The 24191-nt window shown below is 35.4% G+C and overlaps 1 protein-coding gene across 1 annotated transcript in view; it reads left to right on the top strand.

Annotated features, from left to right (window-relative positions):
• Nucleotides 1-16765, top strand: part of ZNF280D (zinc finger protein 280D) — a 326315-nt gene extending 309550 nt beyond the window's left edge. The window contains exon 20 of the mRNA XM_029236538.1: nucleotides 16643-16765. Within this exon, the coding sequence (XP_029092371.1) occupies nucleotides 16643-16702 (60 nt within the window). The 3' untranslated portion in view covers nucleotides 16703-16765. The remainder of the gene's footprint in view (nucleotides 1-16642) is intronic.
• The last annotated feature ends 7426 nt before the right edge of the window (nucleotides 16766-24191 follow it).

Below are 24191 nucleotides of genomic sequence, written 5' to 3'. Positions count from 1 at the left end.
GCACACGTATATGCATGCACATACAGGCACATACAGATTTGCTTTTATGTGCACAAAACAGCTCTGTAAAAGCTCTTTAAACAAGGAGTACAGTAGGGAGGGGAAGTAGATGCCTGGGGGTCTGGGGTGTGATGAAGACTTTTCACTTTATACTTTTACATACCTTTGGCATTTTGAACTATGTTAGTGAATTGCCTATTCAAAAATCAGTTAAATAAAATACCTATTTTAAGCCACTAAATTTATAGTAATTTGTTACACAGCGCAGAAAACGAGTAAAGGTTGTTTTCAGTTTTCAGCCATCATAAGCTGCTATGAGCATTGTATACAAGTCTTTGTATGGACACATGTTTTCATTTACCTTTGGTGAATACCTAGGAGTGGGATGACAAAATCACATAGTAAGTGTATGTTTAATTCTTTAGGAAATTGCTATACTCTTTTTCCAAAGGGGCTACATTGTTTTATATTTTCATCAGCATTATATGAGAGTTCCAGTTGTTCCAAATTGCCACCAGAACTTGTTATAGTCAGTCTCTTTAATTTTATCCATTTTAGTGGGTGTGTAGTAGTATGTTTATTGTAGTGGTATATCAGAGAATATACTCTACATGATATTAACCTTTGGAATGTGTTGCAAGTGTCTTCATGGTTGAGTAAATGTCAATTTTGGTTAATGTTTCATATGTACTTGAAAAATATATATATTCTACAGTTGTTGGGTACAATGTTTTATATATGTCCACTAGGTCAATTTTATTCATTTTTATGATTCAAATCTCTTACATCCTAACTGATTTTGTCTACTTGTTTTATTGCTTACTGGGTAATGTTAGTTAAAATCTCACTCTGATTCATATGTTACTCCTTTCAGTTCTTCAGTTTTTTTCTATATTGCAACCACAGACATAGTCTCTGTTACTACAGTTTTGTCTTTTTGAGAATGTCATATAAATAGAATAATACCTTATGTAACCTTTTGAGACTGGCTTCTTTCAGTCAGTATAATGCGTATGAAATTCATACAAGCTGTTCCATATATTAACGGTTTGTTCTTTTTTATTGCTGAATATCCATTATATGGATAAACCAAGGTTATGCATTCATCTATTAAAGCACATATGAGTTATTTCTTGTTTGGTGATTATAAGTAGAGTTGGTATAGACGTTCATGTACATACTTTTATGTGACCATAAGTTTTCATTTCTCTTAGGTAAATACCTAGGAGAAAGATTGCTGGGTCACATTGTAAATGTATGTTCAACTTTATAAGAATCTAAAAAACCGTTTTCCAGAGTAGCTACACAGTTTGCATACCTAAGTTTTCACATTTTACTTAGGATAAGTATTTTACCTCATAAAGTGGAATGTAGAAAACTTACCACCCTATTTCCCTTTATCCTCCTTATGTTGTGTTGTAATTGTCCTGTATATTACATCTACATTCATTAAAAACTCCATTAGATAGTGTTATAATTTTTGCTTTTAAACATCAAATATATTTTAGACTTCAAGAGAGAATAGTTTATTATATTAGAAATTACCATTTCTTTTGCTCTTCTTTTATTAATGTTGTACCAAGTCTCCTTTAGGTGTCATTTCTCTTTCCTCTGAGGAACTTGCTTTAATAATTTTTTTAGCATAGATCTAAATGGCAACAGATTCTCTTAGTTTTCCTTCATCTGAGTATGCCATTATTTCACCTTGGCTGCTAATTAATATTTTAACTGGATATTGCATTTTAGGTAGACAGATTTTTTTTTTTCTTCACTTTCAAAAACGTACCATTTTGTTTGTGTCTCCATGGTTTCTAGTAAGAAATCAGTAGTCATTTGATTCATTGTTTCTCTATAATAAGGTGTTGTTTTTCTTTGGCTGCTTTCAACTTATTTTCTTTGGTTTTCAGCAATTTGATTATGGTGTGTTTGGGTGTGAATTTCTTCGGGATTATCCTATTTGGGATTTGCTGACTTCTTGAATCTGTAGGTTTCTGTCCTTTGCCAAATTTGGGAAGTCTTCAGCCAGGGGGAACCCTTTTAAAAATTTTTGGTAAAATATACATAACATAAAGTTTACTATTTTAATGTTTTAAGTGTACAGTTCAGTGACATTCAGTATATTCACCATGTTGTACAACCATCACTGCTGTCTATTTCTAGAATTTTTTATTATCTCAAACAGAAACTCTGCCCATTCAGCATAACTCCACATTTCTCCTCCCCCTAGTCTCTGGTAACTTCTATTCTACTTTCTGTCTCTGTGCCTTGTATAAGTGAAATCATATAATATTTGTTGTGTCTGTATTATTTTATTTCTATATTATTTCACTTAGCATAATGTTTTCAAGGTGCATCCATGTTACAGCATATTTCAGAACATAATTCTTGTTTATAACTGAATAATATTCCCTTGCATGTATATATCACAGTTTGTCCATTTATCTGTTTATGGACATTTGGGTTGTTTCCACTTTCTTTTTCTTTCCTTTTTTGTCTTTTGGAGTTTTTTTTGTTTTTTTGGTTTTTTTTGGCCAAGCCAGGTGGCTTGTGGGATCTTAGTTCCCCAACCAGGGATTGAACCAGGGCCACAGCAGTGATAGTGCTGAGTCCTAACAGGGTTGTTTCCACTTTGTACCTACTGTGCATAATGCTTCCCTGAACATTTGAGTACAAGTATCTGAGTCCTTGTTTTCTGTTCTTCTGGATGTACACCTAGGAGTGGAATTGCCGAGTTGAATTGTAATTCTACATATAACATTTTGAAAAGTTAAACTTTTCTACAGTGGCTGCACCATTTTACAACACCATCAGCAATGCACGAGGGTTCCAATTTCTCCACGTCCTCACCAAAACATACTAATTTCAGGGGTTTTGATACTAGTCATTTTAATGAATGGTATTAGCTGTTATTTCTTTCTCTTTGTCTGGAACTCTGTTAACACAAACATTAGACCTCTTGGTAGTGCCTCATAGGTTCCTTAAGCTCTGTACTTTTTAATGTAATATTTATTTATTTTTAATTTATTAACTTATTTATTTATTTTTGGCTGTGCTGGGTCTTCATTGATGTGCGCTGGCTTTCTCTAGTTGCAGCGAGCGGGGGCTACACTTGGTGGTGGTGCACCCGCTTCCCATTGCGGTGGCTTCTCGTTGCAGAGCAGGGGCTCTAGGCTCGTGAGCTTCAGTAGTTGTGGCATGTGGCCTCAGTAGTTGTGGTGCATGGGGTTAGTTGCTCCATGGCATGTGGGATCTTCCCAGACAAGGGCTCGAATCCGTGTCCCCTGAATTGGCAGGTGGATTCTTAACCACTGCACCATGAGGGAAGTCCCAAGCTCTGTACTTTTTAAGAAATATTTCTCTCTTTGTTTTCAGACAAGGTAATTTCTATTGATCTATATGCTAATTAACTGACTTTTTTTTTTTTGCCATCTCAATTCCATCGAGTGAGATTTTTAAAAATATAGTCATATTTTTAAATTGTAAAATTCTCATTTGGTTTATCTTTTTATCTTTCGTTTCTTTGCTGGGACTTTATATCTTTCCACTCACATTGAGTGTTGCCCTTACTTGCTGGAACACTTATAATAGCTTCTTTAGTATTTTGTCAGATAACTGAAACATCTGTGTCAAATCAGCTTTGGTAATAAAGTAGATAAGGAACACAGATATATTGTAGAGCACTAGGAAATATAGCCATTGTTTAATAATAACGTTAAATGGAGTATAATCTATAAAAATATTTGGTCACTACGTTTTACACCTGAAACTAATAAAATCAACAATACTTCAGTTTAAAAAATCAGCATTGGTATGTGTTGATTGTCTTTTTCTCATGTGAGTTCAGATCTGTCTGGTTCTTCATTTGCTGAGTAATTCTGGATGGTATCCTGTATGTTTTGAATATTATGTTATGAGACTCTGAGTTTTGTTTAAGTCCTATGGAGAATGTTGTTATTTTTTTTTAGCAGGCAATGAACCTGGTTGGTTTCAGGCTGCAAGTTCCAACCAGCCATCTGTAAGTTTTAGTTTCAACGTTAGTTCCATTTTCAAAGCCTTCAGTTTATATTCAAATCTGTCTCATATGTATGCGGCTCACTGGCCAATCTGAGTCCTGGGCAGTGGTCTCTCTCTCTTAGTTCAGTTCTCAGTCTGTGGTATGTCGTTTATGATCAGAACCATAAGTGCATTCATTAGAAGTGATACCAGGAGTATTGTCAGGTAATTGTCAAATCTTTCTTACCAGGTAATTATCAAAAGCTTCTCTCTCTAACTATTCTCCCGAGTACTTCACAATTTCCTGGGGCTCCCTTTTGATCTTCCATCTATAATGCTGGGGCTTTGTTTACTTCATTCTGTAACACACTTACCATAATTGCCCTCATGTCCAGCGCTAAGAGGAGGAAAGCCCATGAAAGCTAAAAGAGCAATGGGTTGTCTTTTCTTCTTGTTTATGAAGTACCACCTCACACTAGTCAGAATGGCCATCATCAAAAAATCTACAAACAATAAATGCTGGAGAGGGTGTGAAGAAAAGGGAACACTCTTGCACTGTTGGTGGGAATGTAAATTGATACAGCCACTATGGAGAACAGTATGGAGGTTCCTTTAAAAAGTAAAAATAGGGCTTCCCTGGTGGCACAGTGGTTGAGAGTCCGCCTGCCGATGCAGGGGACACGGGTTCGTGCCCCGTTCTGGGAAGATCCCACATGCTGCAGAGCGGCTGGGCCCGTGAGCCATGGCCGCTGAGCCTGTGCGTCCCGAGCCTGTGCTCCGCAACGGGAGAGGCCACAGCAGTGAGAGGGCTGCGTACCGCAAAAAAAAAAAAAAAAAAAAGTAAAAATAGAACTACCGTATGACCCAGCAATCCCACTACTGGGCATATACCCTGAGAAAACCATAATTCAAAAAGAGGCATGTACCACAATGTTCACTGCAGCACTATTTACAATAGCCAGGACATGGAAGCAACCTAAGTGTCCATCGACAGATGAATGGATAAAGGAGATGTGGCACATATATACAATGGACTATTAGTCAGCCATAAAAAGAAATGAAATTGAGTTATTTGTGAGGTGGATGGACCTAGAGTCTGTCATACAGAGTGAAGTAAGTCAGAAAGAGAAAAACAAATACCATATGCTAACACATATATATGGAATCTAAGGGAAAAAAAACAGATTCTGAAGAACCTAGGGGCAGGACAGGAATAAAGACGCAGACATAGAGAATGGACTTGAGGATGCAGGGAGGGGTAAAGGTAAGCTGGGACGAAGTGAGAGAGTGGTATGGACATATATACACTGCCAAATGTAAAATAGATAGCTAGTGGGAAGTAGCTGCATAGCACAGGGAGATCAGCTTGGTGCTTTGTGTCCCCCTAGAGGGGTGGGATAGGGAAGGTGAGAGGGAGAGGCAAGAGGGAGGAGATATGGGGATATATGTGTATGTATAGCTGATTCACTTTGTTATAAAGCAGAAACTAACACACAATTGTAAAGCAATTATACTCCAATAAAGATGTTAAAAAAAAGAAAAAAATATTCAGTGTTCAGGACTTCCCTGGTGGCGCAGTGGTTAAGAATCCGCCTGCCAATGCAGGGGACACGGGTTCGAGCCCTGGTCCGGGAAAATCCCACATGCTGTGGAGCAACTAAGCCCGTGAGCCACAACTACTGAAGCCCTTGCACCTAGAGCCCGTGCTCTGCAACAAGAGAAGCCACTGCAATGAGAAGCCTGTGCACTGCAACAAACAGTAGCCCCCGCTCGCTGCAACTAGAGAAAGCCTGTGCTCAGCAGCGAAGACCCAACACAGCCAAAAATAAATAAATAAATAAATAAATATATATATATATATATATAAATAATTAGTGTTCAAGCTACGCTCTAGACAGAGAAATTGTGAGTAGGACCCAGGCATCATGATTTTAAATCTTTATAGTTGATCTGTATCTGGCCAAAGTTGAGTGACCTAGAGCATCATAGCATATAGTAAGCATTCAATAAAGAGCTGAATGATTGACTAACTTGTAATTTGAGAAACGCAATAAGGACTTGACAAAAGTATCAGCTTGGTGACGAGTGTTCTGGCTTTCAGAAGCATGGTTGCCAATACAAAGTTGTCCGTGATAGATTGTGACATGTTTAAAACCTGATTCTGGAGGTTACTTGATGCTATGGGCAGAGAAAACAGTCCTCTCCTAGGACAGAGGGTGAGAACATTTTTATTTGCTGCAGTTAAGCCACCTACCAAAATTTTATTGCCAGAATAACAGCTAGGCTTCTAAAGCTACTTTCAGATATACAGAGCCAATAAATAAAACATAAAGATCCAGGGTGAGACCCAGAGATTAAACTTCTTTACCCAAATATGCAGTCTCTAGCACTTGTTTTCACTTTAAATGTTAAAAGTGTTTTCAGGATGAGGAAAAGGTGATTTCTCCTCAAAATACCTGTTACTGCATAGCCACCGATATTTGAGAGTAGGCAGTTTAATCTCAACTAGCCTTCTTTGGTTTCCCTCAAGGATTTTACCTGGAAGGGTAGTAGAACACAGTAGATTCTAGTGGAAAATTCGTTGTTTCAAACTAATGAATTCATCTACACAGTCACCCTTTCCTATGAACTTTCTCTTAATATTTGTTTCATTATATATAAGCTTGGAGATTTGAAAGAAGTGTTCAGGGATTAGTTAACCTTTAGCTATTTACTATAGTTACTTAAATAATACTACTGCTGATTGGCTGTCTTTCAGTAACATGTGTACTGGAGTGAGGCTGTTGACTGGCTGACTTTCAGAGGGGGCTGTCATTGATTGGCTGATTACTGGTGTGAAGTTATTATTGATAGATGAGGATGGGTTTTTAATTGGTTCTGGTTGTTATTGTTGTTAGGGCCAATAAATGGTCAACGCTTTTCTAGAAGAATAAGAACGTTTTTAGTCTCAGCACTTTGTTACTTTATTTCACTCATTTGTAAAATAAGTGAGATCATAGCAACTTTTCTCCAAGTATATCCCACACCTTTGTTCTACGGCATGCAAATAGGAGTGTTGTGTGTAAATAAGAGTTTTCTGGCAAATAAATAAGGTTCGTTTCATCTGGATTAGGCAAAGATAGATGTTTCTTTATTGCATAAGTGTTCAGAGTGTTAAATATCCACAGCATGAATCTACAACTGAGAAATATAGTATGTAGCTTTTTATAATGTTATTTGACTTTTTATTCTTGAGAAAGATTTCCTAGGAGTAGAGTTCCTCAAAGCACATTTTAATACATACTATTTTAATGACCTTATAGGTTAGGAGTTGGCAAACTATGATCCAATGTCCAAATAAGGCTTACTGCTTGTTTTTGTACTGCCTGTGAGCTAAGAATAGTTTTTATGGTTTTTAATGGTTGGAAAAAATCAAAAGGATTATGTTTTGTGATACATGAAAATTATATGAAATTTAAATTTACATGACCTTAAAGTTTTATTGGAAAACAATCTCACTTATTTGCTTACATACTGTTAATGGCTGCTTTTACACTCAATAACAGAGTTGAGTGGTTGAAACAGAGATCGTATGTAGCACTCTGATCACTTCACACTGCTGTTTGATGCCACTATAAATTGCAATGATGCAGTTATAACTGAACCGTGTTTCAAGTGTCATGTGTACTTCCAAAGTGCAACATTTTATTTTACTTTTATTACCAGTGCATCCTCACTATGTCAAAACAAGTTAGGCAGGTAAAAGTAGACTCTAAATGTCACATTTGTAAGGCACAGTGGAGTGTGGAATACTTTGTTGTCAAATTAGATGGCAAATCATTGTATTTACTATGCAATAACTTTATAGTTGTGCTATAATGGACCCTTATGACAAAGATGCTATTGCACATCAGAGGAGAAATAAATCCCCATTGGGATGAAAAATATGAATTTGACCTTACCTCACATTATACATGAAAACAATTCAAGGTGGATTATAATCTAAGTGTGAAAGACCAAATGATAAAACTTTGAGAGATAATGTAGAAGAATGACTTCATGACTTTGGGGTATGGAAAGTTTTCTTAAACAGAATACAGAAAACACTAACCATAATGGAAGATTGATAAATTTGACTAAATTTTACTTAAGATCTTCTATTTATCAAAAGATAACACAAACAGAATAATAAGGCAAGCCACAAACCTTTGGAATTTAGATGGCCAATCCCATCACAACCAAGAGTTCAATTAAGTGACCCTTGTAGGTATCAAGTTCCATTCAAAATATTAGCAATCACAGAGCTCAAAGTTTGCAGAAAAGAGAGCTAACAATCTTACCTTTCTAGTCACAAAAATATATACTAAATATAATGCTCATTCTCACATATAAATGTTAATTTCTCAAATGAGCAATAAATAACTTGTTGATATTTATTAACACTATTAAGCAGTACTTTGAAAAGTACACAATAGATGGTATTAGAACTAATATGTTCAAACACTTTAAAATACAATAATACAAATAAATTGTTGTTCATTCATATTACACCAACCACAACATTTGTAAGGCAGTAGTTCTGCTATATACAGAATTAAACCTGACTAAAGTGAAAAGAAAACACATTACAATGCAATTATCTATGTGGTTGTCATTTAGAGCCCTGGGTTTACTGAAATAATCATTAGACTAGTAAATAAAGCTCAACAAAACCAGTGCACTATTTTATGTTGGTAGATGCATTAGCTTTATTGTAGCTGGTGGGCAAAGACAATCAATGAAACTCCCGGAGGATAACAAATTTCACAGTGAAATGTTTTTGCATCCTTTGCTTCATCTGGTAAATAAATATAGGAACCATTAGGAGTTTAAATGTGGCCAGTTTAGGTCAATTAAAAACTCTGAATACAAATATTTAAAGTCATTATTTTGAGATCAGAGATAGAATCCCAACAGACAAATGTTAATGAGGCTCAATCAAGTGATTCTATGATGTTCATATATAACTACTAAAAAGAATTATTTCAGGAGTATAGTATTACTTATCAAAATTTCCTTCATATAACCTAAGTTTTCATGCTAAAAAGAAGCTTTCAAAAAGCTCTTCAGCAGAAAGAATATGGGGAAATCTCTACCATCCCTCTAAATTTTGCTGCGAAATTAAAGCCTTCCCTGGTGGTGCAGTGGTTAAGAGTCCGCCTGCCGATGCAGGGGACATGGGTTCGTGTCCTGGTCTGGGAAGATCCCACATGCCGCGGAGCGGCTGGGCCCGTGAGCCATGGCTGCTGAGCCTGCGCGTCCAGAGCCTGTGCTCCGCAACAGGAGAGGCCACAGCAGTGAGAGGCCCGTGTACCACACACACACACACACACACACACACACACACACCTATCTAAAAAACCAAATTCTTAAATAAAAGTGGCTGAAGAGGGCTCACCCCTTTTAGGGACATTCACATCTTTTTACACTTCTACTTAAAGTGATGAAAGGGAAAAAACCTACAATCAAGAATACTCTACCCAGCAAGGCTATCATTCAGATTTGAAGGAGAGATTAAAAGTATTAAAGACAAGCAAAAGCTAAAAGAGTTCAGCTTGATGAAACCAGCTATCCAAGAAATGTTAAAGGGTCTTCTCTAAGCAAAAGGAAAAGGCTACAACTAGAAATATGAAAATTATGAAAGGAAAAATATCTTTGGTAAAGGCAAATATACAGTAAAATTAGTAAATCAACCACTTGCAAAGCCAGAAGGAAGGTTAAAAGACAAAAGTAGTAAAATGTATATGGTGTGAATGTTCTAATTTCATTCTTTTACATGTAGCTGTTCAGTTTTCCCAGCACCACTTACTGAAGAGACTGTCTTTTCTCCATTGTATATCCTTGCCTCCTTTGTTGAAGATTAATTGACCATAAGTATGTGGGTTTATTTCTGGGCTCTCTATTCTGTTCTACTGAACTATGTGTCTGTTTTTGTGGCAGCGCCATGCTATTTTGATTACTGTAGCTTTGTAGTCTGAAGTCAGGGAATGTGATTCCTCCAGCTCTATTCTTTCTCAAGATTGTTTTGGCTATTTGGGGTCTTTTGTGTTTCCATACAAATTTTAAAGTTATTTGTTCTACTTCTGTGAAAAATACCCTTGGTATTTTGATAGGGATTGCATTGACTCTGTAGATTGCCTTGGGTAGTATGGTCATTTAAAAAATATTAATTCTAATCCAAGAACACAGTGTATCTTTCCATCTGTTTGTGTCATCTTCAATTTCTTTCATCAGTGTTTTATAGTTTTCTGAGTACAGGTCTGTAGGTAGGTTTACTTCTAGGTATTTTATTCTTTTTGATGTGATGGTAAATTGGATTGTTTCCTTAATCTCTCTTTCTGATAGTTTGTTGTTAGTGTACAGACATAAAACAGATTTTCGTATATTAATTTTGCATCCTGCAACTTTACTGAATTCTTTGATGAGCTGTAGTATATTTTTGGTGGCGTCTAGGATTTTCTATATATAGTATCATGTCATCTGAAAACAGTGACAATTTTAGGCCTTCCTTTCCAATTTGGATTCCTTTTCCTCCTTCCTTCCTTCTTCCCTCCCTCCCTCCCTCCCTCCCTCTCCCTTCCTTCCTTCCTTCCTTCCTTCCTTCCTTCCTTCCTTCCTTCCCTCCCTTCCTTCCTTCCTTCTCTCCCTCCCTCCCTCCCTTCTTCCTTCCTTCCTTCCTTCCTTCCTTCCTTCCTTCCTTCCTTCCTTTCTTTCTTTCTTTCTTTCTTTCTTTCTTTCTTTCTTTCTTTCTTATTGCTTTGGCTAGGACTTCCAATGCAATGTTGAATAAAAGTGACAAGAGTGGGCATCCTTGTCTTATTCCTTATCTTAGAGAAAATGCTTCCAGCTTTTCACCATTGAGTATGATGTTTGCTGCAAGCTTGTCATATATGGCCTTTACTATGTTGAGGTATGTTCCCTCTATGCCCACTTTCTGGAGAGTTTTTATCTTAAATCAATATTAAATTTTTTCAAAAGCTTTTTCTTTATCTATTGAGATGATCATATGGTTTTTATTCTTCAATTTGTTAACATGGTGTATCACATTGATTGCTTTGTGGATACTGAAAAATCCTTGCATCCCTGAGATAAATCCCACTTGATCATGTTGTATGATCCTTTTAATGTATTGTTGGATTTGGTTTGCTAATATTTTGTTGAGGATTTTTGCATCTATGTTCATCAGTGATATTGTCCTATAATTTTCTTTTTTGGGATATCTTTGTCTGGTTTGGGTATCAGTGTAATGCTGGCCTTGTAGAATGAGTTTGGAGGTGTTCCTTCCTCTGCACTTTTTGGGAATAGTTTGAAGTTGTTAGGTGTTAACTCTTCTTTAAATGTTTCATAGAATTCACCTGTGAAGCCATTTGGTCCTGAACTTTTGTTGGGAGTGGTTTTATTACTGATTCAATATCATTACTGGTAGTTGGTCTGTTTATATTTTCTATTTCTTTTTTGGTTCAGTCTTCGATATTGTACATTTCTAGGAATTTGTCCATTTCTTCTAGGTTGTCCATTTTATTGGCATATAGCTGTTCGTAGTAGTCTCTTATGTTCCTTTGTATTTCTGTGGTGTTGGTTGTAACTTATATTTCATTTCTGATTTTATTAATATAGGCCCTCTCTCTTTTTTATTTGATGAGTCTGGCTAAATGTTGATAAATTTTGTTTCTATTTTCAAAGAACCAGCTCTTAGTTTTATTGACCTTTTTTTTTCTTTCTTCCTTTCTTTCTTTTCTTTCTTTTTTTTTTTGTCTACATTTATTTCTGCTCAATCTTGTCATTTCTTTCCTTCTACAACTTTGGGTTTTGTTTGTTCTTCTTTCTCTGTTTCCTTTAGGTGTAAGGCTAGGTTGTTTATTTGAGATTTTTCTTGCTTTCTAAGGTAAGTTTTTTTTGCTATAAACTTCCCTCTTAGAACTGCTCTTGCTGCATTCCCTAGATTTTGGATCATTGTATTTTTGGTTTTTTTGTCTCCAGGTATTTAAAAATTTCCTCTTTGATTTCTTCAGTGATTCATTTGTTGTTTAATAGCACATTGGCTAGCCTCCACATGTTTGTGTTTTTTGCAGTTTTTTTCTTGTAGTTGACCTCTAGTCTCATTGTGTTGTTGTTGGAAAAGATGCTTGATATTATTACAATTTTCTTAAATTTACTAAGACTTGTTTTGTGGCATAGCATGTGATCTATCCTGGAGAATGTTTCATGTGCACTTGAAAAGAATGTGTATTCTGCTGCTTTCAGATGGAGTATTCTATATATATCTATTAAGCTCATCTGGTCTAATGTGTCATTTAAGGGCAGTGTTTCCTTATTGTTTTTCTGTTTGGATGATCTGTCCATCAATGTAAGTAGGGTGTTAATGTCCCTTAGTATTATTGTGTTACCGTCAATTTCTCCCTTTATGTCTGTTAATATTTGCTTTACATATTTAAGTGCTCCTATTTTGAATGCATATATATTTACAATTGTTATATCTTCTTCCTGGATTGATCCCCTGAGCATTAAGTAATGTCCTTCTTTGTCACCATCTTTATTTTAAAGTTTATTTTGTCTGATATAAGTATTGTTACCCCAGCTTTCTTTTGATTTCCACTTGCCTGGAATACGTTTCTTCATCCTCTAACTTTCAGTCTCTGTGTGTCTTTAGATCTGAAGTGAGTCTCTTTTAGGCAGCATATATAGAGGTCTTTTTTTTTTTTTCCATTCAGCAACTCAATGTCTTTTGATTGGAGCATTTAGTCAATTTACATTTAAAGTAATTATTGATATGTATACTCTTATTGCCATTTTATCAATTGTTTTGGGGTTGTTTTTAAAGGTGTTTTTTTCTTCTTTTGTTCTCTTGTGATTTGATGACTATCTTTAGTGTTATGTTTGGATTCCTATTCTTTTTTATGTTTGTATCTATTACAGATTTTTGCTTTGTGGTTACCATGAGGTTTATATATAGCAATATTATCAATATCTATCTCTATATTTATGTGATTTTTAAACATTGCTTATCTCTTAATTTCAAATGCATTTTAACAACCCTGAATTTTTACTCTCCTCCCTTCATGATTACTGTTTTTGATGTCATATTTTACATCTAATTGTTTTGTGTACCCCTTAAGTGCTTATTGTGGATTTAGATGATTTTACTACTTTTGTATTTTAACCTTCCTATGACCTTTGTGGATGGACGATTTCCTACCTTTACTATATGTTTGCCTTTCCTGATGAGCTTTTTCCTTTCACTATTAAACTGTCCTCATTTCTTTTCATTCTTTTTTCTTTTTTCTGTTCAGCATCCATGATTTCCACTACTCTGTTTTCCAGCTTGACAATCCATTCCTCTGCATCATTTAGTCTACTCCTGATTCCTTCTACTGTATTTTTCATTTCAGTTATTGTATTCTTTATCTCTGTTTGGTTGTTCTTTATATTTTCTAACTCTGTGTTAAAAACTTCTAACTTCCGACTCTGTGTATCCATTCTTCTCTTGAGTTCTTTGAGCATCTTAATAATCACGACCCTGAACTCTTTCTTGTGTAGATTGCCTATCTCCACTTCATTTAGTTCTTATTCTGGGGTTTTATCTTGTTCCTTTGTTTGGAACATGTTATTCTGTCTTCCTGATGAAGGACCCCTGGGATGGGGAGCCCTACCTGGGGCCTGGACCTTTGACTCCTTTGAGAGAGCTCTCTGCAATTGTAATTATTATCCCATTTGTGAGTTGCCCACCCAGGGGTATGGGATTTGATTATATTGTGACTCTACCCCTCCTGTCCATTTTGTTGTGGTTCCTTCTTTATATCTTTATTTGTAAATCTTCTCTGGTAGGTTCCAATCTTTTTCATCAATGATTATTCTGCAATAGTTGTGATTTTGGGCCGCCTGTGAGAGGAGGCAAGCTCAGGGTCTTTCTATTCCACCATCTTAGCCAATCCTCCATCAATTTCTATTCTATCTATATGGATTTATCTATTCTAGATATTTAATATACATATGTAATCATACAATATGTGACCTTTTGTATCTGAATTCTTTAACTTTTTATAACATTTTTGAGTTTCATTCATGTTACAGCATGTATCAGTACTTCTTTCCTTTTTATTGCTGAATAGTATTCCATTGTATGTACATATCATAATTTGTTTATCCATTCATTTGTTGATGGACATTTGGGGTGTTTTCACCTTTTTCCTATTGTGAATAGTGCTGCTATGAATGTGCATATACATGTGCTTGTTGAAGACTGTGTTTTCATTTCTTTTGGGTACACACCTAGGAGTGGAATTGTGGAGTCATATGGTAATTCTATTTTCAACTTTTTGAGGAACCACAGAACTGTTTTCCACAATGACTGGACCATTTTACTTTATTACCAACAATGTGCAAAGTTTCTAATTTCTCCACATCCTCACCAGCACTTGTTATATTTCATTGTTGTTTTTATTATTATCGCCATTCTGGTGAATGTGAAGTGGTACTTCATTGTAGTTTTGATTTGCATTTCCTTCATAATTAAGGATATGAGCATTTTTCATGTACTTCTTATCCATTTGTATATCTTCTTTGGAGAAATGTCTATATAAGTACTTTGCCATTTTAAAAATTGGGGTGTTTGTCTTTTTTGTTGTTGTTGAGTTGTAAGAGTTTTTATGTATCCTGTCCCTTGTCCAATATATCATTTGTAAATATCCTTACCTATTCTGTATGTTTTATTTTCACTTTTTGATTATGTCCTTTGATGCACAAATTTTATATTTTGATGAAATCCACTTTATTTTTTTGTTTTGTTGCTGTGCTTTTGATGTGAGAGCTAAGAATCCATTGCCAAATCCAAGGTTTTGAAGATTTACTATATGTTCTTCTAAGAGTTTTTAGTTTTAGCTCTTATACTGATCCATTTTGAGTTAATTTTTGTATGTAGTGAGAGATAGGGGTACAACTTCATTCTTTTGTGTGTGATATCAAGTTGTCCCAGCATCATTTGTTGAAGAGACTTTTCTTTTCCCATTGAATAGTATTGGTTCTCTTGTTTAAAATTAATCAATCAATGACCTCAAAGACACAAGCAACAAAAGAAAAAATAGACAAATAGGACTATATCACAATTTTGATATTTGGTTTCTCAAAAGACACTGTCAACACAGTAAAAAGACAACCCACCAAATGGAAGAAAATATTTGCAAATCATATAACTGATAAAGGATAAATATCAAGAGTGTATAAAGAACTCCTACAACTCAACAACAACAAAAAACCCACTTCAAAATGGGCAAAGGAATTGAATAGACATTTCTTCAAAGAAGATAAAAAATTATCAGGAAGCATATGAAAAGGCGCTCAGCATCACTAATAATCAGGGAAATGCAACTCAAAACCACAATGAGATACCACCTGACATCCATTGGGAAATCTACTGTCCAAAAAAATAGCAAGGACTGACAAGGTTGTGGAGAAATTGAAGCACTTGTGGACTGTTGGTGGGAATGTAAAATGGTGCAGCCACTGTGGGAAACAGTTTGGTGCTTCCTTAAAAAATTAAAAATAGAATTACCATATGGTCCAGCAATTCCACATCCAGACCTATACCCAAAATAATTGAAGGCAGGGTCTGGAAGAGACATCTGTACACCCAAGTTCATAACAGCATTATTCACAATACCCAAAGGGTAGAAGCAACCAAGTGTCCACTGATGAGTGAATGGACAAACAAAATATGGTATACACATCCAATGGAATATTACTCACTGAAACTCTGGCACATGCTACAACATGGATGAACCTTGAGGACATTATGCTAAGAGAAATAAGGTGATTACAAAAAGACAAATACTGTATGATTCCACTTGCATGAGCTACTTAGAGTAGCCAAAATCAAGAGACAGAAAGTAGAATGGTTGTTGCCAGAGACTGGAGGGAGAAGATAATTAGGAGTTATTATTTACTGGGTATAGAGTTTCAATTTTGCAAGATGAGATGTGTTCTGGAGATTGGTTACTCAACAGGTTGAACATACATAACACTACTGAACTGTACACTTAAAAATGGTAAAGGTGGTAAATTTTGTAATATATACTTTACCGTAATTTTTTTAAAGTCTGTACAGTAAGTACATTTTGAGAGGTAGGATGGGGTTTTGATGAGGAGGGGCATACCTATTTATTGCCATTTTACCCCTTTACTATAATTTTAATGGAATTTTGGGAGTTAAGCAAAATTGTAAGTTTAAACTGTTGCATAGATTTTTGTTTGTTTTTTGATTTTTTATAGGAGATAATATTCAAATACCAATGTGTGAAGGATAGGCTGAAATCAGGAAAACCTGATGGCAATAGAAAGCTACAGGGAGCAGTTATAACAGTCAAATTTAAACACACTCATGGGGTTGGACTCCAGCCTCTAAGAGTATTTGCAAATTAGCTTCAATTATTTATCAAGGAAATCTCTCTCTCTCTTCCAGTATCTCTAGGACTGATAAATACAGCAACAATCCAATTCAAACAACAGAGATCTTGGTATGCTCACATTACTGTGATTCTCAAGAGCTTCTAATTTATCTGGAATCACTGTACCCCCCAGTTTCATTTCTATCAAATATTGGAATTTGACATGGATTATTTTCTTCCTCCCATTTTAGGTCAACCTCGGCCTCATACTGTTACATGGCATTATCCAACTTATAGATTTAGACGAGTGAAGTCCAAGATACATTCTACCTGGGGAAGATGAAAAGTGGTAGAAAACTAGAAGAGAGATGATGGGAACCAGCACCTATTGAGTACATCTCTAAAGCTGTATTATTGATTTTAAATAGGTTATGTCATTTAATATTTATGACAACCCTATGAGGTATATATTGTCATTTTCTGTTGTATAAATTAATAAAAAGAGACTTGGAGAGCTTTGATAACATTCCCAAAGTTAACTAAGTCATACAGAATAAGAAAATTGAGTTTAGGACTCAGGTGGTCTAAAGCTGTTCTGAGGTTGTTTTCTGACCTGCCAGGGGTGGTTAGCCCTGAGCTTAGCTTGATTTTAACCAGAAAGTTGTCAGAAATTGGCCTTTGATTAAGATAAGAAGGCATCACTGGGTTTTCTCATTGCTTCATGCACATTTTCCCAGTTGCTGTAACAAAGATGCTTCATCAAATGGAGAACAGATCCACACTTTGCCAACAGGAAACAGGATTCACACTCAACAGTTGCCTTTGGTGCCCAAATACACTACGAGAGGATAAACAGATTCAAATTCTGTATTTTGAAATTGAGAGCTATAGAATAAAACATCACAAATTCAGTGCTGATTATGTTTAGATGTTAAGTCTGTTCTTGCTACCAAATAACAAAACAAAATAGTGATGAGCATTGAATTTGCACCAATGCACTCTTTGTGCTTACTTATTCATGAATGCTACACTGATTTTTTCCCAACTCATAAAAGGTTTATAAGAATACAAGAGGGAACATGCTGAAAAGTTTTAAAGTATTTACTAATTGAATGGCAAGTTTTCAAATTATGCTAGAAAATTAAAATCATCTTTCTCGTTCAGCGGAACAAACTTGCATTAGAATTTTGAAGTAGTTCATTGGTTAAATAGATCAAAATCCTGTGTTTAGAATCTGCTTCTCTTATATGGGGATATGGAAAATAGTGAATATGTTTCTAGATCTTCATAAAGCAAACCTTTGTTAGAATATCACTTCTTCTAATTTCTCCATCCCAAGCTGACCTATATAGCTGACCGCTCTCTAAACTTATGTTCCTACTTATTGTGAGAAGCACCTGACCATTGAGATGACTGTTAACTCCTTGAAGAAAGCTTCAGACTTCAAATCTCATTCTTTGCACTACCCAGAGCAGCGCTTCTCAGCCTTGCCTACAGGTAAGAACAAATTGTGTTGGTTAATTTTATGTGTCACCTTGACTCGACTGTGATGCCCAGATATTTGGATAAATGTTATTTCTGGGTGTGTCTGTGAAGATGTTTCTAGACAACATTAACATTTGATGGATAGATTGAGTAAAGCAGGTTGCCCTCCCCAGTTTGGGTGGGCCTCATCCAATCCACTGAGGGCCTGAATAAAGTGAGATAGAGTGAGAAAGAAATATTTCTCAGCTACCTTTTCTGAATCAGTCAATGTTCCCTGGGCAAAAGCAAATCTCTGAATTGTTATCCTCTACTCTAAATCTAGCTCCAATATTTCTTCAATATCTTGTACATTTTTCAGATGCTTTTAAGAATATGATTGTTTTATTCTAACACTTTTAAAGTTGTCTTCAACAGGAGGATTGATTCAGATTATCTAGTCCATCATCACAAGAAGGGAAGTCCTAATCATGCTTAAATTAGGGATTGGGGTTTTAATGTTTTTACAGTGACTTGGCTAACTTTGGGCTATAGCCTTGAGTCCAAATAAAGAACTGGAACAAAGCCCCCAGAATAAAACTAGGATTCCCCCCCCAAAGGGGATCACACTTTTTGTTTCTATGAAAAGGAAACCAGAAAAACTTCACCCATGAAGTTTTGGAAAGATGCAAAGTAGCTGGTCATTTGCCTGGTTTTGTGACATGGGGGCGCTTCAAAGTCTAAGAAATTGAAACCTGGAGGCCACTCCATCAGTGGTCTCACTGTGGGTGTGATGTAGAGGATCTGAATTTATTTTACCCCATAGTGTAAGACCTTAATTTTAAAATTATCCCTAACTATTACGATAATTTGGGGCATTCAGCAGGGAAAAAAAGAAACCACAAAATTGCTCCATGGAGATCTTTCCACACCCCAGAATTCATTAACTCACACATATAAACAAACCCCCATTAAAGTTAAGCTAGCAATAAAAATTTACAGACAGCATGAGCATGAGATGATCTGGCAGGAGGAAGAGTCACCAGACACAGCAAACTAGAGAATTAATAGGCTAAGAATTTGAGGTAACAGAATATTCTCATAACGTCTACAAAGCAAATTTGTTTAAATGATCAAAGAGATGAAAGAAGTAGTAGAAATCACACTGATGAACAAGCCACTGTGATGAAAAAAAAAAAAAAGAGGCAAGGGCTTCCCTGGTGGTGCAGTGGTTGAGAGTCCACATGCCGATGCAGGGGACACGGGTTCGTGTGCTGGTCTGGGAAGATCCCACATGCCACGGAGCGGCTAGGCCCATGAGCCATGGCCACTGAGCCTGTGCGTCCGGAGCCTGTGCTCCGCAAAGGGAGAGGCCACAACAGTGAGAGGCCTGCGTACTGCAAAAAAAAAAATAAATAAAAGAGGCAAATATTTAAAAGAACCAAGTATATTTTTATTAATTAATATGGTCATTGTCATTGGAATTTAAAACTCAGTAAATGTTTAAATTGTGAAAAAGAGAACTAGTGGCATAGAAAATAAATTTCTTGATATTACATAAACACAGATTAAAAATATAGAAAACAAAAGAAGTTATAAGACATGAAGAGTGTAATTAGCAGGTCAAACATGTCTCAAAACAGTTCCACAATGAAAGAACAGAGCTGCACCAAGATTTGAGGAGAAAATGTCTGCAAATTTTCTAGAATTGAAGAAAAGACACACACACCAAAAGAAAAGACATGAATATTCAGACTGAAGGTACATTAAGTCCCCTGTTCGATAAATCAAATGAAATGCAGAAGTAGACACACTGTCACCAAAGTAGAGAATACCAAAGATAGAACGAAAAATTTAGAATACACCAAAGAGGAAAAGACAGTATATTTATAATGCAAATAAAACCTCAACTGACTGACTGAAGACTTGTTATATTGACAGTCATAAGATGATAGGATAATAATTTCAAATGTTGAGGAAAAATAACTCTGAGTCTATAAATCTATACCCAGATGAATTATCTTCAAGAATAAAAAAATATAAAACCCCTTCCAAACAAGCAAAGAATAAGTTTATTGTACTCAGATCCTTGAAGAAAGATTTATAAAAGTAAATACTTTAGGAAACTTAAACCAGAGTAAAGTGTGGGCTGTAAGAATAATATGAGCAAAACAATGTAGATAAATCAAATTAATAGTTGAGTATATAAAAAAGAAAAAGTAAATGAAGAATCACTATTATGGGACTGGATAAAAAAAAGAAGGTGAAACTGAGAAATAATCCAAATTAACATGGGTCGTAGGTGCTTGTTGTAATCAGAGTCCTTACATTTTAAGGAGGAAGAACTATTGACTAATTTTAGATTTTCAGTCAAGTACCATCAGTAACCCTTTCATCCATAGAGGGGGGATACATGAGTAAAGAAAACTCAATCAATCAAAAAAAATACATAAAAGTAAGTAAGCAAAGTAGAAGGAACAAATAAAAAGCCCGGAAAGTAGAAAACACAATACAATATGGTAGGAATTAAACCAAATAATATGAGTGATCATGATAAATGAAAATAGAATAAACTGGTCTTTTGAAACACAAAGATTGTCAAATAGGATTTCAAAATATAATCTAAAAAAAAATACAATCTAGCTATATGTTTTACACAAAGAACTCATCTAAAATATTATGACACAAAAAGAATGAGGACTTGCGGTCATTGCTGTGACAATGACCCCATTTGTACCCAGGCTGGGGAGGCCATGGAAAACTCATAATCTGCTGGATCTGTAGACAAATGGTGATTCATGTTTACTGACCCTGTTACTAAAAAAGATTAGTTCTCCAGTCTTCCGATTTTAACATACTCATTTAGAACAGAAGCATTATTAATTCTTCAGTATTTGACGAAATGACTGTGGACAAAATGTGTCTTTTGGGTTTTCACATGCCAATCTAGAAATGGTGCCAAGGTTCATTCACTACTTGTACCCTTCTGCAGTCTAATTCAAAATGTGCCAGCTCATTCTAGCTCAGTCCTAATGAACTAGATCTGCAGTGCAATCAGACAATCACTGTTTGCTGAACTAAACATAATACCAATCATTCCTTGGAGGTTACCATAAAACTACAAAATGATTTTGTTATGTTAGAGGTCTAAATAGGGTAACTAAATATAATACTGTTAAGTTCATTTCACTGATGCTAAAAGATTACAATTTTCCTAGTATCCTTTGTTATTACATTTTTCTTTTTAGAGTTATTATTTTAATCTAATATAAACGTAACATTCAGTGATATGTATTACATAGTATATCTGAAAGACTGATACTTTGCATTCAGTTTATTAAAATTCTAAGCTGAACATTTACTTATCTTTCTCATGATAAGATGTGGATAGAAGATAGCTGCACACTCATTTCTCAGGGCAAGATTGTGAATATTATCAACACTTAAAAATAATATTATGTATGACTAGAAAGATTAATGGAATAATAGAATCCATAAATGAAGTCTAATAGTCATATGACGAAGGTGGCATTAGTGGAGAAAAGCCGGATTCTTCAAATAAGTCATGTTCAGACAACTTATACCAAGATATATTCCGTGAAGCTAAATTTGATGATAAAAATGACTCCATAAGGTACTAGAAGAAGACATAGATTGCTATATATAATCTTGGCATATGGATGGCCTTTCTTGGTATGATATAAAACCAGGATCATATAAAGGAAAAGAATAAGTAAATCTATTTAAAAATTAGTAACATTTCCATGAAAACTTTATATAGTAAAGTTAAAAACAACATATTGGCAAAAAAATTTGAAGATAAATTACAAAGTGCCATTTAAAAATCCACATTTAGGGCTTCCCTGGTGGCGCAGTGGTTGAGAGTCCGCCTACCGATGCAGGGGACACGGGTTCTGTGCCCCAGTCTGGGAAGATCCCACATGCCGCGGGGCGGCTGGGCCTGTGAGCCATGGCCTATGAGCCTGCACGTCCAGAGCCTGTGCTCCGCAACGGGAGAGGCCACAACAGTGAGAGGCCTGCGTACCGCAAACACACACACACACACACACACACACACACACACAAATCCACATTGAGTTTTTATAACTCAGTAAGTAAAGATGAACACCACCAATAGGTACATGGGAAATGATATGAAAAGTCATTTCATATATAAAAAATACTGAGTGAAAATAAATGCTCATCGAGCAAATACTTTAAAAGATGCAAGTTAAAAAAGCAAGGGGATACTATTTTCTAATGTATAAGCTTAACAAAGATTTAAAACTTTGTTTAATATTACCCCATTATGGGTTTCCCTGGTGGTGCAGTGGTTGAGAGTCCGCCTGCCGATGCAGGGGACGCAGGTTCGTGCCCCGGTCCGGGAGGATCCCACATGCCACGGAGTGGCTAGGCCTGTGAGCCATGGCCGCTGAGCCTGTGCGTCCGGAGCCTGTGCTCCGCAACGGAAGAGGCCACAACAGTGAGAGGCCCACGTACTGCAAAAAAAAAAAAAAAAAATATTACCCCATTAGCAGGATATTGAGGTACAGGTGCTCTCATAATGTGGGGATGCAAATTAAATTAGTTGTAACTGCTATAGCAAAAATTGACTACATAATTTTGTGTCAGATTTACTGAGATATAATTACATACAATTAAATTTATTCTTTAGGGTGTATGATTTGATGAGTTTTGACAAGCACATATATTACTATAAAAATTTCCATTTCCATCATTCCCAAAAGTTCCCTCCTTCCTCCTTGAAGTAAAGCCCTTTTTTTCATCCCTAGGCCTTTGCAACAATTAATATACTTTCTGGCCCTATATAGTTTTGCCTTTTGTAAAATATCATCACTTTTTTTATCTGGCTTCTTTCATTTATCATAATGCTTTTGACTGTTGTTGTATGTATCAGTTTATTCCTTTTCATTGCTGAATACTATTCCATTGAATGGATGTGCCACAGTTTGTCTATTTATAACTTGAGCATTTGAACCCAGTTTGGAGGCATTATGAATAAAATTTCTATGAATATACATGAGCAATTATTACATGGATATATGCTTTCATGTTTCATTGGTAAATATCCAGGAAAGGGATTACAGGGTTATATGGTAGATGTATGTTTAGTCTTATAAGGTACAGCCATACTGTTTTCCAGAGTTGTTTTATGTTTTGAGCATTTTAATTACTCCATATCCTCACTAGCACTTGGTATTGTCAGTCTTTTAAATTTAACCATTCTAGTGGGTCTATAGTAGTATTTTATTGTGGTTTTAATTTGCATTTTCCTAGTGACATACTGCGAATCTTTTCATGTGTTAAAAGAAAACATAATGATAACACCAAGTGCTGGCAACATGAAGAAACTGGATCACTCATACACTGTGGTGGGAATGTAACATGGTGCAGCCACTCTGGAAAACAGTTTGGTAGTGCCTTAATAAACTGAACAGGCAAGTACCATATAACCATGCAATTGTACTCCTAGACATTTATCCCAGAAAAATTAAGAAGTATGTTCATAGCAACATCTATACATGAGTGTATATAGCAGCTTTTTTCTAATAGCCAAAAACTGGAAACAACATAGATGTACTTCAGTGAGTGTATGGTTAAACAAATTGTGATAAATCCATATCATGGAATATGACTCAGCACTAAAAAGAAATGAACTATTGATAAATGCAACAGCCTGGATAAATCTCCAGAGAATTATACTGAGTAAAAAAAGCTAACCCCAAAAGGTTACATACTGTATTATTCTGTTTATATAATATTCTTGAAATGAATTCTAGAAATGGAGAATTAATTAATGTTTGGTTAAGGAGGGAAATGAATGTAGCTATAAAAGGACAAAATGAAGAATCCTTGTGGTAACAGAAACATTCTGTATTTTAACTTTATTAATGTCAATATCCTGGTTTTGATATTATAGTATAGTTCTGCAAGATTTACTACTGGGGGAAAACTAGGTAGAGTGTACTCAGGACCTTTGCAATATGTTTTGCAACTGCATTTGAATGTTCAATTATCTTAAAATAAAAAGTTTAACTTAAAAAAGTTAAATATACACCTACCATATAATCTAGCGTTTCCATTCCTAGGTATTCACCAAAGAGAAATGAAAGCTTATGTCCATACAAAGAGTTGTATAAGACTGTTCAGAGAAACTTTATTTGTAATAGCCAAAAACTGAAGAGAACTCAAGTATCCTTCAACAGGTGAATAGATAAACATATTGTGATATATCCAAACAATGAAATACTCAGCAGTAAAAAGAACTGAACTTTTGGTACATGCAACACAATGAATGAATCTTAATATAATTAGGCT

Source organism: Monodon monoceros, unplaced genomic scaffold (assembly GCF_005190385.1).
Source record: "Monodon monoceros isolate NGI ecotype Baffin Bay Population unplaced genomic scaffold, NGI_Narwhal_1 Super_Scaffold_21, whole genome shotgun sequence".
Taxonomy (NCBI): domain Eukaryota; kingdom Metazoa; phylum Chordata; class Mammalia; order Artiodactyla; family Monodontidae; genus Monodon; species Monodon monoceros.
Note: the sequence above shows the minus strand (reverse complement) of the source record. Positions and strands in the feature narration are given on the sequence as shown.